The following is a 24968-nucleotide window of genomic DNA, read 5'->3' on the forward strand; positions in this document are numbered from 1 at the left end:
CAACAACAGCAACAAGGAAACCCCACAACTGGGGACATAGGCAGGAATTGCAGGATTTCCTAAGTGACATGCTGTTCATCTTAATGCCAGTAATGATACATGCAGTATATACTTCAAATTGTATCTTTTACCTTCACCACCGTAGTTCTTCAGAAGTAGATTGTGTGTAGAGCTTCAGCATTCAGGTTTTCCACATGAAGGATTTTTCCACGTAATTCATTTTTATTGAGTTGTCAGTTCTGTAAGTAATACAGAACATGTAATTTGTCTGATTGTCTCATTAACAAGGGGTTGAAGGAATAAATCCTACAGGCAAAACAAGAAAAGAAGCCTGTTCCCCTTGATTATTAACGCATACTTTGCAACTTATCTTTCAGAGTGTATACATTCAAAGTTTCTACTGCAATAAATACACTCTTATTTTTATCAGCACTGGAATTCTTAAGTGAGACTTAAACACTGATTCTGAATGCTAGAGGATTTCCTTGTAGTAAGAAGGACAGGTTGTACACATAACAGGTAAACATGTTCCCATTAACAGACGGGCACATAAAACAATAGTTGCTCTCAGTATATTCTCTGGTACTGTCTCTACCTGCTATTAATTCAGTGTTTATTTAGTAGTAATGATCTTCTGACAGAATGAGTGTGCGTACTTCATGTTTTTCTCAAAAAGAAATATTTAGATTTATTTGTATGTGTGTGGAGATCTTATGCTCTCTGTTCATCTGCTTAGACCTTTGAGCAATAAATATATGCAAAATAATTGGCCCTAAATGCACTCATATTAAGATCTTTGTTTAAGCTCTTCATGTCAGCTGAGAGAGAAAAATGACTGTTGTCATCCCTACGTATGGTCAACTGAATCTTTGTGTCAGGACTGCAGAACTGCTGTGGATATAAGTGTCATCTGATTTGAGAAGTAGCTGTGACAGGGAGATGGTTGGAGATGAGGTAGTTTGGTGGATGCCAGGAAAGAATCAGCGATGAATTCTGGCTCTGTTGAAGCAAATTGCAAAATGGTACTTGATTCAGAAAATAGAGCTTAATCTGTTTATACTTTGTGCTTTTTATCTGCCTAAGAAGGATGGGAAATATTTGTCTCATGGGAAATCAAGTTTGCCTTTTTTCGAGTCTCTCAAGACACATAAAACATCCAGTATATGAATCATGTACATGAGAATATGCACCAAGAACACAGAAATCCCTGAGTATTTAATTCTTCCCTTTTAAATATAGTTATCTTAGTTATTGTTTCTTTCTTTCTTTCTTTTTTTTTATTTGCTGTAGTTTGTGGCAGTCAATTAAAAATAGTTTTTATGATATTTTTATGATGTACACTTAGGATTTATATATGAAAAAAACATTGTGATTGAACTCTTATCTTCATATATTATTGAGTGAAGATCAGGATGGCTCCAAAGCAGATAATGAACTGAGTTTCAGAGACATTTTGTAGAAATAACAGAATAGTAGAAATGTCTGCCACTAACATTATTAACCTGAAAATTAATAGGACCTAGCAGCTCACAGAACTGAGAGAACATTAATCACGTTAACCTGCTAGCCTTGCATCAGCCTTGATCTTGCATAGAAGAAAGTCAGCTACTAATTCTACTTGGCTGAACAGCAAAAGTGACCAAGGTGTCCCTTTCTTTGGCTGCTAGGAAGCTGCAGCTATTGCAGTGTTATCCCATCAGATTCCTTGCTCCAAGCTTCCTTGGCTCTGCTTCTCTTGGGTTTCCTGTTCATTTTGCTACTCAATCTGGTCTTCCAGGTGCTTGTGGTAACATTCATTATATTTAGAGCAAAAAATAAACTGTGGAGGTAAATTTTTGAGAGAGATGTGGGTTGGTCTGTGTCTGTAATGTTAGCTGTGGTTATATAGGTGCAGTAGATATTTTATATTCTATAATAAGGTCTCTTAAAAAGAGCCATTTTGGCTTTACAAGCACAGAATTCTTTCATTTTATTGCCTAGCAGGTATTACATGTCTAGCTTCTACCCTTTGTCATTTTCAAGGCATCTCTTGAATCTGTTTTGGTCTTTTACCTGTGTCTCTAAATATTCCAATATTCCTTGAGATCACACTTTTTTTTTTTTTTTTTTTTTTTTTTTTTTTTTTTTTTTTAATCTTGAGCTGTGCTTAAACTCTTGCCTTGGCAATTGCCCAGTTTGGTCCCTTTGGATGACTCTCACTTCCCTTTCCAAATGATCTCCATGTTCATGGAAAAGTGGATTAACCTTGCAAATTTGTGAATAATGCCATCAGACATTTTAGCAAAATTACTTTGAAAGTTCACATGAAGAATAATGAAATATTGAAAGCAAATTATCACACAGTGTCTGAAAGCCACATGGTGATCTTAAGCTTTAGCTTTAAGTTTTGAAATTTGACATTACTTTAAACTTCACCAAAAATAAACTTGTTCAATATTTTTGGGAGTTAATATTTCTAAATATTTCACACTGTAAAATTTTGGTAAATAAAATGTACCAAACTAATTTTGTAATAAAAGCTGTATATGTTTATGGAAGTTACCAGAGAAAGGGTAAATTTATCCTGTAATAAACCTGTTTTTCATAATGTTGTGAGGTCATGATGGCTACAGGATGACACATAAATCATTTCAATGAAATGTTCCCATCCTGTTAATAGAATCTTTCACTTTCACCCAGCTTCTCACTGTTATAAGTGAAAGCTGCATAGCATGCATGAAAAAAATGGAGCATTACAAGATAAAGTCATTTAAAATATTTAGCTCTTAACATACTGTTATGCTAGTACTGTTTGCTCTTTTTTTTTTTTTTTTTTTTTGCTTATTAATAATGAAGAAATATAGGTCAACATCTTTCCTCCAACAAACATCAGTGGAAAGGGCATGTGTGTCTGAGGGGACTCTATTATGTGTTTTCTGCTGAGTGTTTTTTACTTCTTTTTTTTAATTGTCTGGAATGTCTGAGACCTGATTGTGTCATAGGAGTGTGTATTCCATGTCCTTGGACTCCTCTGGAACAACATAGAGTAATGGGGAATGGAGATAAATGCAGTTAAAAAGATTTTTTCAGTCCAGCTGCAGCCTGGAAAAATGTTCTCTTAAAAGAATAGATTTGTTAGGAAGACAGTGATCAATCACTGCTCTTTAAAAAGGTCCTGTAATGACTGCAGTGTGATGCTCTTATGTTTCATATTCAATATATCCTTAATGCTTCCTTGAACCAGAAGATGGTTCCGTTGTATTTTAACCCAGAACATTAGTTTTGTGTATGATCTAAAAAACCTGTAGAGGCTTTTTGTTGATTCTTCCAAATCATAGCATCACAGAAAGAAAAAAAAAAAATTCCTTGAACAAACCTTATCCACAAACAGCTATGTAAACCGTTGGTTTAGGAAGCACAACTTTTCTCTTTTCTGCTTTTTCTGCAGTTCTGCCTCCTTGCTACACTACAATAATGAATAATGACTCACCTCTCTCAACTCCTACACAATTCATCATAAGTACTTGTTCTCCTGTAAGGAAAAATACTTTTTTAATTTTTATTGAAAAAAACCGAAACTCTACTTGGACCGCTGCTTTTCTGTCTCTACCTTTCTGTTCATTTTTGAGTGCATTTGGCTCTGCTCTAACTGGGAATACATGTAAGATGCTTGAAGGCAGTGAGTGTTTTCTGGAGGAGAGAGAAACCCCATTCTCTTGCTGAGGTCAGCAGTCATTTGTCACTTGAGCTGAACCAGTGGCAAAATATTCTCTCTCAAGGCATCTTGACATTGCAGAGCATTTTCTTAGTAGGTCACAAAAGCCTGCTTTTGCTCACTTTCTGGAAATGTGTCAAGAGCCATCTGCCCCTATCCATTGTGCCCATGAGCCTGTGAGCTGGGTTTTGGCAGGGGCCCAAGTCTGGTTTGAATAGCTGGTTTGAGAGTGTAGAGAAGCAGAGGCAGGTGTCCCATCAGTACTTGGAGCTCATGGATGTCCTGATCCATGGCAGGGCATTTCCGTTGCGTGCAACAGACACCAGCTTGGCTGTTCACTGAAAGATACACACTTGAGTCCCAAATGCTTGGTGTAACATGGAGACACATGTAGTCTCTCCTGATGGGGAAGAAGGGAGGTGAATGTATCTTATATGTGTCTTCTGACTACCAAATTGGTGTGTATTTTCTGGGTGAAATTATTTGGAAGGAGTGCGGGAGGCACTCGGTAAAAAATGTTTGCACACTCAACATCCTGTTAAAAAGATACTGATTTATCTAAACTAAGGGAGACAGTTAAATTCCTTTCTCTCCATCTCTGTTGTCTCTTGCAAAGTCACATCCATTCAGATAATTGCAATGGTATTTCTCATTCCCACCATTTCACATCTTATGCCATTGAATGCCATTAATTACAGTGGGATATATGTTGTCAAAGTTTCAGAAATTCTGCTAAATTTATTTCCTTTCTATATAGTTCATGAATATGTTAGGAGCTTAAACAACCTTCAATTTTAAAAATTCAGAATTTTGAAATCCAGGTTTTGAAAACCATTTTTAGGTCTGTCATTTTCAAAGGCTTTGTAGAGAATGTTTGCTTTCCTGAATTTGCCTTTTTAAATAGTTAATTGGCTACTGGATCTTAAAATAAAATTTATGTGTAAAGGAAAATTTCTTCTGTGGAATACAGCAATCCTAAATAACTCTTCTACTTAGATTTTATTTTGAGAAATATCTCTGCAAGACATTTATGTTAATAATACATGTTTAATTTATGTCTTTTCTAGGGTGACGAGGGAGAAAGGGAAGATATTTACAGCAAAATAATACCCCTTTTGTTCAAAAATTTAGAGGAAATCTTGATTTTATGTATGCTTATATGCTCTCTGAACTTCATTATAATTTTAAAATCTTTTAAAACATAAGTTGGATTTATTAATATAATCCTGTAAAACTGAAAAGAACACATAATAATAAGGCTTATTATTTCTTTAATACTTTAGATATTTTGCTTAAGGAGTGTTTTAATCCTTTGAAGGTAAACTTCATGGAACGAACGCCTCATTTCCTATCAATGCACAGATTTAAAATTATATTCTAGATGTTATTCCTCAGACATTTTTTTTCTTTGAATAAATTTATATATACAGTGGATTTATATATGTAGTGTATTTATGGCATTGCATTAAGGTGACATTGCAGAATATGTCAATTCAGTCTACTGTATTTCTTTAATAAGCTTTTAGATTGTAAATAAACTTTTCATATTAAATTAATTTCTCAGAAGTTCATTTTTTAAAAAGTCCTAATGCTTAAAACATTTATACTTAGGTTTAGTTTTCCTATTAGCACATAAGAAATAAATTAACATTTTAGTTCACCTTGTGTTTTTGCAGGAAAAAAAAACATTCTTTCCATGATAAAATTTGATTGATGCTAATGTAAGGTTAGCTGAAAAGGCTTAGGAACACAGATAGATCTTGTGGTTCACTGTTGTCTAAATTAATTCTGATTTTTTAAATTTGAAATATAACCATGGAGAGGAATAAATCTGTCTTTGTATAAAATTTATTTATGTTGAATATAAGTATTAGTAAGATAAATCCTTTTTCGTCTATTATAGCTGCTTTTTATTCTAGAAAAAACAACAGGCTAACCTCTTAACTCTCTCCCAAACCACAGATCTACATGTGTGTACTTGAGTGCAGTTCATCTGCATGTATTTCCGCGGACCTGACTATGAGTACGTATCTGTGCACGCATGCACAGAAGTACAGAATAAAGAAATGTTTTTTTTTTTCTTAATCTTTTATCATTGGAGGACAGTTCATAAGAAAATGGGAGAGGAAAACCAAACCAATTGAATTGTTGTGGTTTAACTTGGCAGACAACTCAGCACACTTTGCTGAGCCCTTTGCTCATTCCATCCTGCCTCCTCAAGCAGGATGGATGACAGAAATAAAAAAAAAACAAACAAAACACCGCAACAAAAACCCCCACAAAAACAAAACAAAACAAACCCAAAAGAAAACAAAAATCTATTTACTAAGACAGAAAAAGAAAGGAAAAATAATGGTAGTATACCCTAACTTTAATATATATATGTGTATGTGTGTATTTAATATATATATATATGCTTTGTATATATGTATACATATAGTGTTTGTGTGTGCATATATCTATATAAAGATACATAGGTATAAGTATATATTTACAAAACAAGTGATGCACAATGCATCTGCTCACCACCTGCCGACTGATGCCCAGCCAGCTGCCAAGCAGCAGCTGTCTCCCTGGCCAACTCTCCCCAGCTCTGTAGTTTCATATGATATGATATGGTATGGAAGATACCCCTTAGCCAGTTTAGCTGTCCTGGCTCTGTCCTGTCCCAGCAATTTGTGCACCTTCAGTCATCTTGCTGTCAGGCTTCCGTAAGAAGCTGAAGCAACTTTGTCTGTGTTCATTTCTCCTCAGCAACAACTAAAGCATCTGTGTATTATCAACATCACTTTTCTCTCAGAGCCAAAATATAGCATTATACCAGCCACTATGAAGAAAATCAATTCTGTTCCAGCGATCAGTACAGCCAACTAAAAAGCCAACTAAATAAGGATAAATAGGAATAATATAGATGTTGAAGGTATAACAGTGTCTTGTCTGCAACAAACCTAACAACCAAAAAGCTTCTTTACCTAGCATTGCACAGAATGGCTTGGATTGGAAGGGACCTTAAAGTGCATCTAATTCCAACATCCCTGCTGTGGGCAGGGATGCCACCTACTAGGTCAGTTTACCCATCCACTTTGAAAAAATGTGATTCCCTTGGTGTTTGTTGGAATTTTCCAATGGAATTTTGTGATGTTCAGGCATTATTCACAACTTGTATTCATAAAACTGCATAAAATAGCAGTACCCAACATAAAAATGACAGAATCCAGCTTATTGTTGGAATTCGCATATGGTGATGGGAATAAAAGCAAGTCTTTTTAAGTTTCTCTTAAAATGTAAAGGGTTGGGTAAAATGTTGCTTTGGAAAAAGTCCTTCCTTTAGAATGTTAGTATAAAAGTTCACTTTGTATTTCTGTTATAAATTTTATGTTAAGCATAGTTCTTAATTATGCTCATCTTCAAATTACTTTCATGTTCAAATGGTATAATTCTTCACGGGGAAAAAAAAATGTATTGAAGAACTTCACTGGGATGGGTATGGATGCACATCTCCAGAGTTAAGGCAACAAGAAATGTATCAGAGGAACTGTCCTGCTCTATACTGGAGCCTGTGAAATAGCTTTATGGCTGGCATTCTGGGCTTGGGAAACATGTAGATCTCACTGAAAACAATTATTTAGTAATATCTTAGTCTACTTGTACAGGAAAAGGTAGCTTATGTTCTGGTTGTAAATTTTATCAGCTGTATCATCAAAAAGGTTATTTGATGTAAGATCATCTTATTGATTGCATTCAGTTTATTTTTCCTCCCCCCAACTTTTATTGCTAACTGTCATTTTGCCAGCAGTTTAGAATTCATTAATTTTTGCTTTGATCCCAGCTGATCTTCTTTTTCTTTTTTCCCCCTCTATATTTGCTCTTTTATTAAAGCGAACTATTTACTCAGATTTTTCAATTTTGCTCCACCATTTCTCTATAGAAAACTATTTCCCCTGTGAATTTCTTTTTTTCTTTCATTTTTATTTGAGTGTACCTCATTACAAGGGCATGGATTCCCTTGTATGTTGAAATTATTCCTTGGCCTCTACATTTGCACAGAAGGGATCAATTTTCCTTTTTACTGGTAATTCGTATCAGTTTCTGGCTTTCATTTCTCTTCAGCATGAACTAATTCAGTCTGCACTGAGAAAATTATCTTGCAATTCAGACACTTGGCATTTTAAGATGTATTTCCCAGTTTATTGAATAGAAAACAGTCTAGATTCAAGTCCTGGTTTCAACCCTGGAAATTAGTTGAAGTGTGAACCTGAATCTGCACTTCTGACATAAGTACACCAGAGTACTGAAGTAGCACAAACTAGGATGAGAATATCCACTTCTTCAAAAATCATCAAGAAGTTATTAAATTACTAAATTAAAAAAAGCAATCCATTTGCATCTGTGGAAATGATTAAAATCCTTTCAAAATGTTATTTTGAAGGGTTTTTTTTCTACCGAAGAAAGTGAACAGGAAAGTGTTAAGTACTACATTATTGCTAAGTACTACATATTGCCCTTCAATATCTTTCTAATGAATTATTTTTATGGAATATGTTTTTCTTTGTTTCATGCGTCACTGATTGCAATACATTTGGAATACACTGAAGGCGGTAATTTTCTTTAAATCATTCCTTAGGCTATGTGTAAGAGGAATGAGATAGGTAAAATAAATAATTTCTCCTCATGGCCTTAGCTTCAGAAAATGTCCTGACTCTAAAAGAATGGTTTTCTCAGAATTGATGGTTCTGCTTTCTAGTCTCCTCTATGCACACAGTTAAAGAAATAAAATGAGGTAGTGTCCAGAGCCTGCTCTCCAGCTTTTCTAGTTTTGTCTCTGCTGAGAATTCCTGTTAGCCTTGAATTTCCTTGTTGTATTATCACAAATAGTTGCCTTGCTGTGTTTTTACCCCCACTGAAGGCTCCATAAGATTACAGATCATGTGCTCCCTTAGCTTAACGTTCTTGGCCTTTTTCAGATGATTGACAGTGCTGAATGATTACAGCAAAGCAGCAATTATCCACTAGCTACGTTATGCTCATTTCAAGGAGAAAATAGATGTTATTTGAGATGAGTAATCTGGACTGTGTCTTTCTGCTGAATAAATGTAGGAGACCAGCCTGTAGTGAGTCATGATTCATTTCCCTTTTGTTCTGTTTTGTGATACTTTCTGCATGTTTCCCCTGTGCTCTGCTTCTGAATGCTTAACTGTGCACAGAATTTGCTAGCCTACATAGCTGAGGGAGCTAAATCCCTTGGGCTTGATGAGGAACATAAATTCCTCAGGCTCAAAGCACAAAGATGATGGCAGGCATGGCAAGATGTACTTCCTCATTTATTAAAAAAAAAAAGAAAAAGAAAAAAAGAAAAAGAAAAAAAACCCCACCCTAAGCTAACAACTATATATTTATAATGTGAGCACATAAACATGCATAGAAATTTTGCAGACTAGCTTCTGTAGTGTTTTATTGTCTTTTTTTTTTTTTTTTTCCCCAGATTTATTTTTTTTTTTTTTCCCCAGTTTTTTTCTCTTCTCTCTTCAGTAAATTTCCCCCAAGAATTCTGTCAAGGTTTGGCTCATAAATAGAAATGAGTTTTGTAAAGTTCCTTCACACACAAGGCAAGCAGTGACTTTACCAAATGTTCAATGCTAAGAGATCTGTGTGTCTTGATATTACTGTTTTGGAAGATATTTTACAGAACACCTGTCTTCCTTTAATCAAAGTTCATACACAGAGATGCAATTTTTTTTTTTTCTAAATCTGGCATTGTATCATGTGGACTTCCAAACTGGGATTTTGTCCTGTATCAGGAGGTTGTATGTCTGTGGCTCTACACAATCTTTATTGTAATTAATAATATTACAATGATTAATATTATAGTGATTTATACCATTGCAATTATAGAAATTATTATAATTATTAATAATTAATGATAGTATAGTTATTAATATTCTTATTTTGCCACAGCCTCTTTTTAAAAGGTAACTCTTTTTCTATTAATAGGTCATCGAACATTGTTCATTGGTGTTCACGTGCCACTGGGTGGAAGAAAAAGTCACAGGCGCCATAGGCACCGTGGACATAAACACAGAAAAAGAGACAGAGAACGAGATTCAGGATTAGAAGATGGGAGAGAATCTCCTCCATTTGGTAAGTTAGATTTTACTTTTGCTTTTTTTTTTTTTTTTTTTTGCAATAAACATCAATGCAACTGTGCAAGAGCTGTCCCCCTGTTGTGGTTGTGACAGGCCCGGAAGCAGGATTTTGGAAACTCCACCAGAGTCTCTCTGGTCTCTGCTGAAAAGACAGGATTTGTTTCTCTGATGAATGGCAGTAGCCGGAGGTGGTCAGTTCACAAGAAACCTCACTAATCCCTACAACTGTATGAGTCTGTTCGTGAGTGTTTAAGAACGTCTTATAATTACTATTCTGTAAACTGAAATTACATTGGTACATTTCCCTAATGATTTAAAAACTTTCTCTTGCACACTGACAACTGAGTGAGTGCGATGACCATCTAGAGAGGATAAGTGCTTTCTGGCACTAGTAGAGTTCCATGAAAGTGCTGGAATGTTTGCCCCTAAAACAAAACATAGTGGTCTGCTCCAATTTATAGGAAGGAGATGAGGTTCTTTTAATATCTGTGTACCAGCGTGAGATTAAGAAACAATGGTTCAAATGTTGGTCCAACCTGTTTATTGTAAATCCTGGCAGACACATTTGTTCTTCATCATCGTGGTAGAGCACAGAGGAAGTCCAGGAGGGAGAGAGGCAAGTCGTGAGGCTTCTCATGTCAGAAACCTCCTCTTCTTCATGAGGAATCTGTTGCCAGTAAACCTCCATTCTTCTTCATGAGGAATCTGTTGCCAGAAAACCTAAACCTCATAATTGTAGGTCCCCATTTTATCCTTCTTTTTCTGCCTATGTGACATCCCTGGGTGCTTGAGCAAGAGTCATGTGAGTACCCTCTGAGATGGCCATCTTCCTCGAGATGAGCTCACACAAAAGACCGCTTCATGGCCATTGAGCTGCAGCTTCTCTCTCTCGTTTCCCCTGGCTTTGACAAAGGATTTCTCAACCCTTGCCCAGGACTTGCTTGGACTTGTTCATCTGTGTCCTCAGCAAGCTTTGAGACAATGGTGTAAAAGAATAATCTCCTACAAGGAGTTGTGGTTCTTTACAATTAGTTTACAATTAGTTTAGTTTTAATACTGCTGATGTCACTGCATCTGTAGTGTTTTAAGATAAAATATCATCTAGATTGTGCCTTTTTTCTTAGATAGTACTCTAAGATGCTATTCTGAGACAAGCCTACTGTGCACTTGAAGGCAAAGAGAAAAAAGTATCTTTCAATGAACAAATCTTACAAATGATATAAAAATCCTAAAACTTTCAGATTTTTAAATAAAAAAGTACATTACATAGAACAGGAAAAAAGTGGTAATGAGTAGATGAGGTAAGCTCTGTCTCAAGACAAATGAGAATATTCTTTGGTCTTCACAAATAAAAAGTGCATGTGCTGAAATGTCCAAGGCTATAAATAAGAGCTGAAATTTAATGGAAGCATGTATAAGAAACCAGTTGTCAGTGTGCAAGAGAAAGTTTTTAAATCATTAGGGAAATGTACCAATGTAATTTCAGTTTACAGAATAGTAATTATAAGACGTTCTTAAAAGCTGAAGTTTGTATTATGTAATCAGCTTGCTTTGAAGCAAATATGTTGTGTAAATGCTGGTAGTTAAGTGTACAGTAAACACCTTGAAATGCTCAAATATTTCACATATTGAAAATGAATCAGAAAGTAAAAGCTTTTTCAAATGTAGTAAATATGAAATGCTTTGAAAACTCAAAAAAGGTTTGCTGAATTGTTTCCATCTGGAATACATTTCAAATGCATTGTAGAAGACTCTACATTGTATTAAAATCAGTTTCTTGGAAAACAGCAAGAGTTCATAAATTACTAAAAATGGTTTTCAGAAAGAGTATGCATATGTATATATAATATCAGATTAAAAAGAAACAATGAAAAGTTACATTAGCCAAGAAGTGAGATGTCTTAAAGTATGAAGCAGTGTCTTCTATTAAGTCGTCTGGTTTTATTTAATTGCCAATATGTAATGCATTTTGGCAGCAAACTTAACTCTGTTCTTTTAACTTCTGGAGTCCTAGGCCAATGTCCTTCCTAATGTCAAAAGCAAAAATAAACTGAGATGGCTCAGTCTAATAGTCTTTGACAGTGTGCAAATAATAATATGCATTCTTGAATACAATTCTTTTCAAACTGAAATTAACCTGTTTTCTGGGGAGCTCCAAGAGTGGAATGGCAATAATTTATACGTACATACATAAATACACACACACACACATATATATAAAAGGTTTTGAAGTGCATAAGTTAGTGAGCTTGTCTGCAGGTGTACTTGTTTGAAATAAGTGTAAGACTGCACATTTGTAAGTCAAGTTTTCACTTATGATTTTTCAATTATGACTGCCATGTAGAGGGTGTGTAGGTCATGGCACTTAAAATTATTGCTTTTGTAATGACCAGGATAGATAAGATATAGGCCAGAAATGTCTTGATCTTCTCCAGAGCCAGAATGCTGAAGATATTCTTTGAAATGCTTAAGTGATTATGATTGTCTTTGTAAGATAGCCAACAGCAGAGCTATTAAACACTGGTAAAAATCTGGAAATATCCGGTTTTTGACCTTAAAACAATATCTAAGTTGTAAAATTTGAGGATTCTTCCCCTCAGCCTCACCGTGAAACCAAACTTTTACTAAGCTTTGGCATCTGTCTATCCAGGTATAAATGTGACACCACATAGATCAAATCAAGAGAGATTTGCCTTCATAGTGCTTAAAATTATGTGGCATTTTAGGGGTTAAGTACAGTCAGAGCAAATTACAGGCAGACAAAATTATTCAGGAATTAATGGTAGTCGACGTCTACACTCTTGTTTTTGCTGAGGATTTTCCTTACAGGAAAATTTTAGCAGCTTATGCTAAAACCTAGATAGAGAAAAAAGATTTTTTTTTTTTTTTTTTTGTATAATTTATTTTCTGAGAGGGAGTGAAGGATAATTCCCTTACTAAATCTGCATCCACTAAACTTCAGTAATATTTCTTATCTCTTATTACCCATGGCCACACGGTTATAACAGTACCCAGGGGCTCAAGGAAGTTGCAAAGAAGACAAATGCACTTTATTCTCTCAATGCATAACTTGGCATGAGGGCCAGTGCTACCTAAGAGAACAGATCTGAAATAATCCCTTTATTTATTAATCATTCTGACTTAATCGAACATACAGAAATGCTTTACTGCCTCTCATCATAGTCCCCTTTTAACACATGTGCCCTGAATAGTAGAAGGCTGCATTTTTGGGAATTTAGGGGGAGGATGGTAAAGAAAAAGCATTTCAACAAGCAGGTGCAAGAAAGAAATAGGAAAAAAGGCACTGTGAGACTGGCTTATAGAAAATAGTGCTTCTAAGTAAGTCAGAAAGATACAGGATGACTTTTACAGTACAAGAGAATAAATTAGCAGTGTTTTGAAGTTGCAAAGTATTAAAGGGAGGCATAATAAAACCAAAAGGTGTGAGAACTGAATAATACAGATGCTGGAAGAAGTAAAGGCCTGAAATATTCAGACATGAAGTGCTCCAGAGTGCAGTTAACCAAGTGTGAGATAAAGCATTTTTTCTGTGCGGTGGGTCATAATTTATAGGTGCATAATTTGTAACTTCGTCTATGTGGTTTCATTAGGAGTTGCATTTGCATGATGCCATGGGGCTGCACAGGCCACTTCTCACACTGATCAGGTGCCTGCCTAGCTTTTAATTAGTGGGAGACAGAGCTTTAAATTCCTTGTATTAACGTGGGTCTGAAACACCTGTGCTCAGTGTAATGCCCACAGTTGGAAGATTTTAGGTAATCCCTTTCAATCATGGCTGAGAAAGCTGTACCAGCTACTTTCTGAGGGATTGTTTCTGCAGATCATAGATTTTAATATATTTTTTTAGAACATTTGCATGGCAGCTCATAAAAGCTTTTCTAGAAAAAAAAAAATATCTCCTACTGTCACTTTTCAAAAATAACCCAAATGTTTTCAATTTGCAATTTCAGAGTTTGTAGGCAAATAAAATGTAGATTATGTAGTTAGTGGAGTAAAAAGGAGTGAGCCCTGTCACTTGGGGGCGCAGAATACTTACGGAAATGTTTTTTTTTTCTTTGTTTTCTCTGCATCTGTGTCTCGCTGCCTGTCTGTTCACTCTTGATGATGGTATGAGTTTGTCCAAGTTGTTTGCACTTGCTATAAGGATGTGTCTTTGTATAATTTTCAGATTACATGGCTTGCTCGCGGAAAGGTTTTTTGGGTTTAAGAATTTAAGCTAAGCAACTACAAGATCTTGATTTTGACTATCTCACCTCATAATTCATAGAAGGAAAAGAGAAATCCAGTGAAATTATCCACTCTAGTTAAAGTACAGAAATGCTGTTTGCTCTGCTGAACAGGGCTATTGTTACAGCTGAAACACAGCTGTTGTAATTAAGGTTCCAGTTTCATGCTGGTGTTAAGTTCCCCTCCTCCACTGTTTTCTTTGTGGTGCAAGTATAGTGGCTGTTCTGTGAATTAAATCAAGGAATTGATTCAAGTTAAAACTAACTTGGCAAAAAAGCTGTCTTTAGTCTAGAGCAGCCCCTCGGTGCTGTTTGTTGGGAGGGTGATGGGGGCCACAAGCTAAGTGGGGACAACGCTGTCAGCTAACACTGCTGATTGTGGTGGTACTGAAAAGGCAGTGCAGGTTATCCCTTTGCTGGCAGGTTATTGCTTGCTTGCTATGCAGATTGATTTTACTGGCAATTTTCTGTGTTTTCTATTTGAAAATGGGGTAGAATAGGAAGACATCAGCTCTCTGTACTATGTCATTAAGTACAGGTTTGATGAGGGTAAAGTGAATGCAGCTGTGAGGATCTGGGGTTTGATTACAGCCTCCTGTGGTGTCCTCTAAAAGAGTAGACACTGGTGAGACTAGTGCCAGTTTTGCTTTGCTGTCTTGGAAGCTAGCTTTAATAATTCTCTAGTTTTAAAGAGATTTAATCTTGTAACTCATTATAGTAGTTATGGCAAGCAGTCCTGGAAGTGAAATGAGCAGAGGAGTGTACGCAGGTTTCAGGAAAGGTGCTCGGAAGGTAAGACCAGCAAAAACTTGAATTGTAAAGTGGGATTTTTCTCAGTAGAGGGGCTTGTGGAAAAGTGTAATCAAAGAACTCACCTGATTATATTCAGTAGCTCATTTCAAACCTCAAAGGGGTGTTAATGGGGAAAATTAATTTATTTATAAACAGTTCGTTTAGGAGAATTGCCCTCCTTTTAACTGTGCTTTGTCTGCTGAACTTGGAAGTCTGAATTTCTAGGCAGCTGTGGAACAGATTGCTGTAAATCTGGATTAAAATAATGTAATGTAACGGTAGTTTTAAGAGTTGGGTAAAAAAAAAAGTGAAATAGAAGCTTGGGGATTGTCCATGTTGTGACATGCAAAAGATAAGGTTATGTGTTATAGCCCTGGGGTAATGGAAACAAAGTGAGGAAAACATAGAGTTTACTGAAAACAGGAGTAAGGTTATATTTTATCCCATCTTAACAGACAGTTTCTAAGGTCTTTGAAGAGGTTTTCAAAAGTGTACTGTATGTGTGTTTACTAATTTGTGTGTACTTTAGTAATGTAATTTTTAAAAAAACATATTTCTAATAAAAAATAATTATCACTCCATTTGCAAATTGCTGAGCTGAAGGGCAAAGTCTTATTTGCACAAGATGGAGGTGGGGAGGGAGAACCCACACTCACCACTTTCTTGGTGAGCACAAGCAGGAGGGCAATGAATGTTTGTGTGAAGTGATCTTTTCATTTCTGTGATCTTTTGAATTGCTCACACCACTTCATTTTCATTTGAAGAAAATTTTTATTGATGTCAATATGTTAAGCCAGTTCACACCCTGCCTACAGCATGTCCTATGCAATGAACAATCAGAAACAGTTTATTTAGTATTAATGTACTAGAGCATGAGGTAGGAATTAAATATTTTCTGTGATGCTTGCTATCTTATGCAAAATTCTTTAATGCAAATTGTATTGTAAAGTTTGAAATGCTTTCTAATTTAGAAAGTATTAGCCTACTAATACTGACCTTAAATTCAGATTCCTAGCAGGATTAGAAATGCAGACCCCTGTTCTGAGACTATAGCACAAATATTACCAGAAATACTTTTTTTGTATCATTCTTAGATTACATCAGAGAGGAGGACAAAATATGGAGTATAATTGATACAAACCCGAAACCATAATTCTGCTTGTGGTATGGCTTGGGCAGACTATATGTAATTCTGCCTAATGGCAGGGCATTTTGTTTTGGGAGAAACTGTGGCACACACTGAGGAGGAGCTGCATTTCACTCTGAGTGGTGCAGTGGAGTGTGTTCTTTTCTGAGCTGAGCTTACAAGAAGTGGCTAAGAATCATAGAATCAGTGAATGGCTTTGGTTGGAAGGGACCTTAATGATCATTCAGTTCCAATCACCTAAAATGGACAGGGTTGCCATGCACCAACTCAGGCTGCCCAGGGCCCGTCTGACCTGGCCGTGATTCTTTCCTACATGTGTGTTACAAGGTAGAATGGTGGTGTAGGCCATTGTTCCTCCAAGCCTACTTTCAAATGTAGTCCCAGAATGCAGTGTTTGCTACTGTCACCTGGGAATTAAGTGATGTCCCAATCCGGTTTTTAGCACTGCTGTTTTTGGTATATCTGTGTACATACCTTTCTTTTGATTTGTGAACATTAATGACTTCAGTCTGAAGGTAATGACCACACTGAGCAATGTGTCTGGTATAACAGAATGTCAGGATTAGAAGGGACCTCAAAAGATCATCTGGTCCAATCCTGCTGCCAGAGCAGGAACACCTAGATTAAGTCACACAGGAGTGCATCCAGGCAGGATCTGAATGTCTCCAGAGGATACCTCACAGCCTGTCTGGGCAGCCTGTTGTGTGTTCTGTTACTCTCACTGTGAAGTTTCTTCTCATATTTATGTGGAATCTTTGTGTATCTGTGGGATCACTTCCTTTCTTCAGTACTGCATCCCAATTTGACTGTGCTTTTTACAATAGTATATCTGCCAGATCTTAATGTCTATCCTTTTGATGGTGAAGGTATGGATTTTTAAAACTGCAATCCTTAAATTTTCGTATGGGCAATGTATTTAAAGCATCAGAGGCAGTGTGGGCGTCTGCGTGAGTGCTGCATGGATGATGTGAGCATTAGCCCGAGTGTAATGCTGGGTTTGGCAGTGGGCTCCCATGAGCTTCTGTAGCCACAGCAAATAGAAAATTGCTTTCAGTTTTCCTGACTCAGATGCCTCAGCCAACTGTGGTATTGACAGCAGTCCTGCTCCTGTCATGCAGCAGACTGCTTTCTGCCCAGTCCCAGCTGGTCCTGGAGGATTTTCTGAGCTAGTGAGATGAACCATTTACTTGAAATAGTCATCAGATGCTTAGTGCGCAACTTAAAGCTCACGTTGCTTCTAATTTCTCTGTGCTCTGTTATAAAACAACTGCAGTAATACAAATAATAATTAAATTAATCTCATTCATTCTTTTTTTTTCTTTTCAGCCCAATCTAGATTACTTTCATCACTTTTTGAAATAGAGCTAATAAAAAGAAGATTTTTTTGTTTTTCAAGCTGGCTTTACTACTTCAAGTGGAAATGGACAGGGGATGTGTTCAGACCAGTTTCTGTTTTCCTTACTTGAAAAATTGAGTATCCTATTTTGCAAATATTGTGCTTTTACAGTGAGGATTAAGTTATCACAGTTTGACAGTCAGCAATTGAGGTATTCTTTCATAGTGTTTTCGAATCACACATTATTAATTTCCTATATAACACGTTAGTGACATTTGATATTTATTTCTCCTATGAATAAAAGCCAAATCTATCTGGCATTGCTTGCATGTGTAATCCTGTTAACTCAGTTTTATAAGCAGAATCAACAGATCTAATTTTTTTTTTTTTTTTAATTTTGTTGCTATTGTTTAATAACAATAGTTTTGTTAGGGTTTTGTCCTTGAAATAGAATTACTGTTTTACAAATAAAACTGTGTGTGTGTATGTACATATATAAATATATATATTCAGCAGCAAATGCAAGTAGCAAAAATGTTATCCAGAATCTAGCAGCTAGTTTCATTATTGTATTAACAAAGAGAACTTAGTGCATTTTTGTCCTTCATGCAGATTCATCACTGTTGTTAATCAACAATGAACTAGAGAGGAGACTTAGAGCAAAATGTGGCTATAATTGTTCTGTTGTTACTTACCTGACTTCAGAAATCCTGTTTTGCTTCATGTATTGAAAACATGCATTTGCATGAATATTGGAACTGTCATAAGGTGCTAGCCACCTTATGACAGGAGGTGTCCCTGCCTGTAGCAGGGGGGTTGGAGCAAGGTGGTCTTAAAAGGTCCCTTCCAACTCAAACAGTTCTATGGCTTTTGTAATCCTATAAAACTGCAGCTACACTAATTTATTACTTAACAGTAGCTCTTGCTGTTAATCATTGAATCAGTTCTTGGTGCTGATTTTATCAAGAGTACAGGATGTTCTTGGCAGTGCTTATTCTCATATTCTCACTCAGTCCAGCTCTCTCCCAAAGTAGGTTTTTTTCCATGATCTGTTAGTAGTCATATGTGCTTGTCCTTTCTAAGCTGGTATCTCAATGAATTTTTTTCCTTCTGGAGAATAGTGTTAACAAATTGCACAGTTCTTGACCAGAACGTACTTTCTAGTCTCAGATCACAGCCTGCTGATTGTATTTATTTTATTGTTCTGTAAGAATGTACCAATGTGCAGATATGAGGGTCATAATTTAACAAATAAATAAGGAGGTAGAGAGAGATGAAAAGAGAGTCTAGAATAAAAGCAAGCTAGAAACATTGTTAAAGAAAGAAAGAGAAAAGAGCAACAAGGGAAAGGGTGAAGTGGAAGTTTCTGTCCCATTAGCTGTTCCTCCTGCCACTCCGTTCCCTAAAGCTTTTAGTAGCTCTTGAGCCATCTCTTTGTTTACCTTCTCTCCTGTATTTAATCCAGGGTTTCTTTGTGAATTGATAAGTAGGCTTTAAAATTATTATTCTTACAACGTTTGAGCTGAATAAACAAGTTCATTCAAGTACTCTGAGTTCTAGAAATTTTCTGAGTGACATGAAGGAAGGATAGTACATCCTTGAAATACATGGAATGTTCTGAAATGAAGGATTGAGAAGTAATATAGAGGATAACAGAAATGTGAATGAGAGACAGGAAGAATGAAATGGAGAAGCTGGGGCAGACAAAAGCATGCTCATATGAAACAACCTAATTACATAGCAGTTTTCAAAGGGTTAAGCAGTGGCAGAAGTTCCCAGTTATTAGAGAAGCTGAGTTTTGTTTCTTTCTCCTGCTAGGTAAAACAAAGAATGCAGATATAGTTCACCAGATTTGTGAACAGTTAGATCTATAGATGCAGATTTACAATGTGGCAAAGTGTTTTTTTTTTTTTTTTTTTTTTTTTTTTTTTTTTGTGACAATGGAGTAAATCACTTTAATCAGCTCTAAATATGCTGCCTTTTTTACTATTAGGTACTGTTCCAGCTTCCAATAGTTTATACTCCTCTACATCTTGTTCTGTCTTTAGATTATTTTATTTCATTAGCAGACTAGACCTTGCAGTAAGTAGAGGTCTCAGTCTGAAAATGTTTATGTATAAATATTCTTATAATGTTTTGTGTGTAGCAGTAAGTGGTATTAGAGAAAAAGTTTGGATATTATTGTGAAATTCTAGGTATTTTCTTTCTCTGGGAAAGAAAGTGTTCTGGATCTGGTATTTTTGTGTTTCTTCCAGATACTCCATCACAAAGAGTGCAGTTTATTCTTGGAACAGATGATGATGAAGAACACATTCCTCATGATCTTTTTACTGAGCTTGATGAGATTTGTTGGCGTGAAGGAGAGGATGCTGAGTGGAGGGAGACAGCAAGGTAAGTTTTCTTTTTCTTTGTTTTTAAGTTATCTACTGTAGTTGGTATACTGAGGAATGATTTCAAAGCTGTGGCAAGCTCAGGAACAGATTTGAATGTAGAGCTTAAAACCATAATTTTAATCCTTAGACTGCTAGTATTACTGTAGCATTTGTTGTGTTTTTTTTTTTTTTTTTTTAGAGGCAAATGTTTTCATCTGGATTTATGAAATATAGGTCAAAATAAATATCAAGGGAAAAAAAAAAATCAAAGTAAGCATACTGTATACATGAATTATGGATCCCTAGCTTTATTCATATTTTAGCTCTTCATTTTAATAGATTTTTGAACAGTGTATTATTTTTGAATCCTCAAGAAACTGATAAAAGATTAAAGCAAGGAATAAGATAAACTTTGGAGCAGTAAAACATGTTCTAGGTATCACTGAACAATTACTATTGAGACTTAATGTTGCATTTCTTTTTCTGCTAAATTAATGCAAAAATAACTGTTTAGATTGCATTTCTGCTGAAAAAAATTATTATTAGAGAAGAAATTGTGTTTTTGCATGCTTCCTTTCTCAGGCACCTAAATCACACATGCTTAGCTTCATTTTTCTCCTTAGAGACTTAATTGCATCTTAGTCAGTGTTTGGTGAGAACATCCTTCAAAGCACCCCAAAAATCAGCAGACTGCATCTTTGGTGTCCTTCGGACAAAAATAGAATTTAAATTTTCAGAAGGATTTTGTGGGAAACTATGTGCCTAAGCTCTTCATTTTCCCTTTAGTCTCATTGCAAATTCCCAGAGGGCTGCAGAATTTTCTATGACCTTCTCCTCCTTTATACATCCATAAGAGGAGCAGGCAGAATCTAAGTATAGAACTTTACATGTAGAAAATCTTCATATGGCAACTGTACTGCAGAATGAATGTAGTGGTGCTCCTAAATAATCTTATTAGTATTCAGAGAGAGAAAATCTAATCAAAGTAGTAATCTGCACTATTCTCATACTGATTAGAGATATATAGAACCTCTTCTAAGAAGTATCGACTTATATTGTGGAAAAAATCCAGTGGCGTATGTTATTTTTAACAGGAAAATAATCGCTGTTCTGGTTCAACTTAAAAATTTCCTCCGCAAATCATCATAGAGATGTTTCTGAAAATTGTAACCATTTTCATTAGGATAAAAAGCTAATAAAGATAGACAGAAAAGAATAAATGAGAAAAAAGGGATTGGAGTTGATCTATCTGTCTTAACAGCCCTTCCTATTGTCATTTGGTAAACAGAGATAAGATTGCCGAAGGATGTGAGAAAGAAAGCAGTCAAGAAAACTGTATTTTGAAGTTTAGGAAGTACTGAAAACTGGAAGACCAATAGATAGACTATGAACTTAAATGGTGAAATAATAAAAATGTCTTTCTTGCAAACAAGATTGAGCGAGGGCTGCCATGCAGAAATAACTGGTCTAGGTGAATGGACTTTTCTAGTTTGTATCCAAAAACTTTGGACAAAATTTGATATAGGTGATTAGCTATTAGAAAAGTAGTATATGGCAGTGAAATGATGATATTCAATATGGTAGTAAGAATCAAGGTGCTTTACCTATGCAAATAAGAGTGCAATATTTTGTCTCACAGAAAGCTGAAAGAACACAAACTAAATCCTGTCTTTCTGTGATTCTGTCAGGTAAGTTGTATCGTAGCAAACATAGCAACACTCTTCAAGAAAGAAGTGGTCTAAACAAACATGGGCCTGTTATTTGGCTTTCAGAGATATGCAAGACTTAGACAGAACATGTACACAACAGAATCATGGAATGGTTTGGAAGGGACCTTTAAGATTATCTAGTTCCAATCCCCTGCTATATGCAAGAGCACCTCCCTCTAGACCAGGTTGCTTAAAGGCCCATCCAGCCTGGCCTTGAATGCTTCCAGAATGTCAGAGTACAGTGATGGAAATGAGATGTTGTTTAATATGGCAATAAGAGAAGAGGTGGTGAACGTTCAGAATGATAGTGAGGTACCAATATTTAATAATAATAAAAAATAGTGTTTTACTGTGCATGACAAGCAGTGTTACTAGTTGTATACTCAATGAATATTAAGATGCTATAATTACAAAATATACAAGAGAGTTTGGCAAACCAGATAATGATAACAAAAAGGGAATAGATAGAAAGCTTACCCCTATCCTGGGCTTACTTATAAAACTTGAGCAGAGCAGATCTCCAGAAGAGATCCTTCCCCACTGGTAGCCAGCTCTTAAATAGGTCTAGGAGGAGTGGAGCCTGGCTCCACCCCTTCTGGCAGCACAGGTGAATTGCCTTCACCTGGCTGACTTGCCTCAGGTGATCAATCAGAGGTTTAGGCTGTGACTCAGCAGTTCCCATACACCAGTACAGGTAAGGAAATGTTCAACTCTGTATAGAGTATAGAATTGAATGCTTAGCATACATAATTCTAGATATTCTAAATTACTATTTTGATACTGATGCTTGATCTGGGACTTGATTTGATTAGACTGATTTGATTAGAAACATGCTATGAAAATGATAAACACTGGGTTTGTTGCTGCACTAGCCTTACAATAACTTGTCCATCTGTATGAAAAATGGCAATGGAAGTATTTGTATATTTTTATTGTGCAGCTTTGTAGCTCCAGATTGATAAATTTAAATGAAAGTGATACAGAGATTGTCTCTGTCATTATTATGTTTATTGGGAGTGACATCACTAAGCAGCTCTAAATTCATTTTAAAGGGCTGCTGGAACAAGGACTTGTATTGACTTAGGTAATTAATCTGTATCTTCCTCTTTTTTGATTGATCACAATTGCATGCACAAATTACCCCTTAAAAAAAAAAAAAAAAAAAAAATCCCAAAAAACAACTTGAGCAAACTTTTAGAAGTATTGGAGACATTTTGTTCTTGCTTGATCAAAATAGCAACATATCAAAGGGAACTGTGGATAAGATTTGACTAAAGCTTGATGTTCTTTATGTAAATGTGCTCTATTTCTATATCATTTGTTTGGAAGAGTAAGTCATTTTAAGTCAAAACGTCATTGTAGACGTTTTTCTCCTCTTACAGGAGATAGGGGACTCCTATCTGTTTGCCATTCTTCATTTTTTTCAATTCTTGATTGACAATTCTAATCAGCAAAAGTGTTCCTGCAAATTAATTAGTGTGTGAAAATATGCACTGCTACCATAGCCTGCTCCACTCAAAGATCTAATATAAGGTGCACCATCCATGGAATTAGTCACCAAAGATGAAATAACTTTGTTTTGTTGGTATAGAGGGAGTAAAATTTTTTTTTTTCCTGCATTTGCAAGCTATAAGAAGTGGATACCATTTAAAATTAAAAGCTAGTACTACTAATATAATAGATGTAACAATTTTTGGATATGGCCCAGCTTACAATTTTGTAGAGAATTAATGATGTATAGTTTATACCCTGAAAAAGGAACACACTGAATCACGAGTCTGGCTTACTGGGGAGGTTTAGACTGGTTATAATAAAAAAGCCTTTTTAAGATAAGAGTAGTGAAACACTTGAATAAGTTGCCCAGACTCGGTCACCTTTAAAGGTCCCCTTCTAATGCAAATGATTCTATTCATACAGTAATGCAGTTGAAAATTGCAAGTTTTAAGAAAGCAATTCAAGTTCAAATCTATCCTATAGCAGCTTCCTGTCATGACTGGAAAACAGTGGCTAATTTGAAGGAAGTATATGTCAAACTGCTGGATCTCAATTACTTGTTCATATGAAATGAAAATTTCAGGAGAATACTACTTCATTTCCAGACAAGGAGGAAAACAGACATTTTGGAACCAGGAGGAATATTTTTAGGTTTGAATTTTAATGAAGTTGCTTTGAAAATAAACCTCTGTCCATAGTTTAGAAAGTAAATTGTTAATAGTAACTGATTAGAAAATGAAAGTACTAGCAAAAAATCAGGATTATGAAGAAGTGGAAATGCATCTCCAAATGGACCAAAATTCCTAAAGGTATTATGTAAAAAAAATCCTTACATTTGTCACTTCTGTTTTGTTTTTCAACATGCTTTCCTTTGGTTTAATCTTTAGACAGCCTAGACAAGGAAAATCTGGTGTGGAAGTTGATACAGATTGTAAGGTTACATTAATAACATTGAATCTTGAGTGGGTTGTAGGTGAATACATACTCCAGCACTCCTCTGGAGAAATATAATAGACTATGCAAATATAATAGACTATGAAATGGATTGTGTTGGAACTCTCCCAACTTCATGCTGTGTACCAAAATTCTGTAACCAAGCCTACAGTAAAGTGTGCACACTTCTTTTTTTGACTGCTGAAAAAATCAATGGAGGTGGCTTTAGAAGACCTTTTATGTGCATGAATGTCTGTTATATATTTTTTCCTGTACTAACAAACTTGGAGGAAAATCTTGCTGGCATGATTTGTCCTAGCGAATGTCCTATCAGAGGAACTAAATCTCAGTATACCTGTTCTAGACTTTACCAACACAAGAAAATTGTACAAATTAAACCATTCTGTATTATTGGACCCCCCAAATAAGGTAGTTACTATCTAGAGGATATATTTCAAGCACGTAGAAAATGTGGCATATGAGATCAGAATATATGTGGGATTAACATTGTTTTCTAGGAAATCATAAATGGCTTTTATTTCTTAATCATATCAATTTAAGGGGTCAAGCAGTAGAACTAAATATTTTGGCTAAGAACTGAACTGTGGGAAAATTGTCACACTTGGGATCTATGCCTGAGTTTGGATTTTAGTCATGTCTATATCTATCGATATCTTGATATAGATATACTTGAATCTTGAGTTCAGAGGGTTGTTGACATTTTTACTCTAGTCTCAAAATCCACTTAAACATATATGATCGAATGACTGTAAGATTACAGATTTACTTTTTTTTTAATGTGTTTCTTTTTTTTTTTGCTACTATTTCTCACTTCTCATGTTAAATAAGGATAATCTGATGTAATAATTCTGAGGCACAGTTCTGAAAAGCTAAAAGGTGATAAGCATGATTTTCACTTCATGAGTAAGTTCATGTAATGCTTCTTAAAATAAAAATTTAGTCCAAAAGCAGAATTCTCTCAGCTGGGTATGATTTATGTTTATTCAGTAGACTGTTAGTTCATTAGATAAAAATGTAGGATGTGTTTGAACATGTAAGTTTTAGTAATGGGAAGAAATTGGATCCAACCTATGAAATTAT

General features: G+C 35.5%; 1 protein-coding gene across 5 annotated transcripts in view; it reads left to right on the forward strand.

Annotated features, from left to right (window-relative positions):
* SLC4A10 (solute carrier family 4 member 10) overlaps positions 1–24968 on the forward strand; it is a 151595-nt gene that overhangs the window by 60609 nt on the left and 66018 nt on the right. For all 5 annotated transcript variants that reach the window (XM_052675471.1, XM_052675472.1, XM_052675470.1 and 2 more), the window contains exons 3-4: positions 9686–9832; positions 19615–19750. In XM_052675471.1, coding sequence (XP_052531431.1) covers positions 9686–9832; positions 19615–19750 — 283 coding nt within the window. The remainder of the gene's footprint in view (positions 1–9685; positions 9833–19614; positions 19751–24968) is intronic.

This window comes from Tympanuchus pallidicinctus, unplaced genomic scaffold (genome assembly GCF_026119805.1).
Source record: "Tympanuchus pallidicinctus isolate F22 unplaced genomic scaffold, pur_lepc_1.0 scaffold15, whole genome shotgun sequence".
NCBI classification, from domain to species: Eukaryota; Metazoa; Chordata; class Aves; order Galliformes; family Phasianidae; genus Tympanuchus; species Tympanuchus pallidicinctus.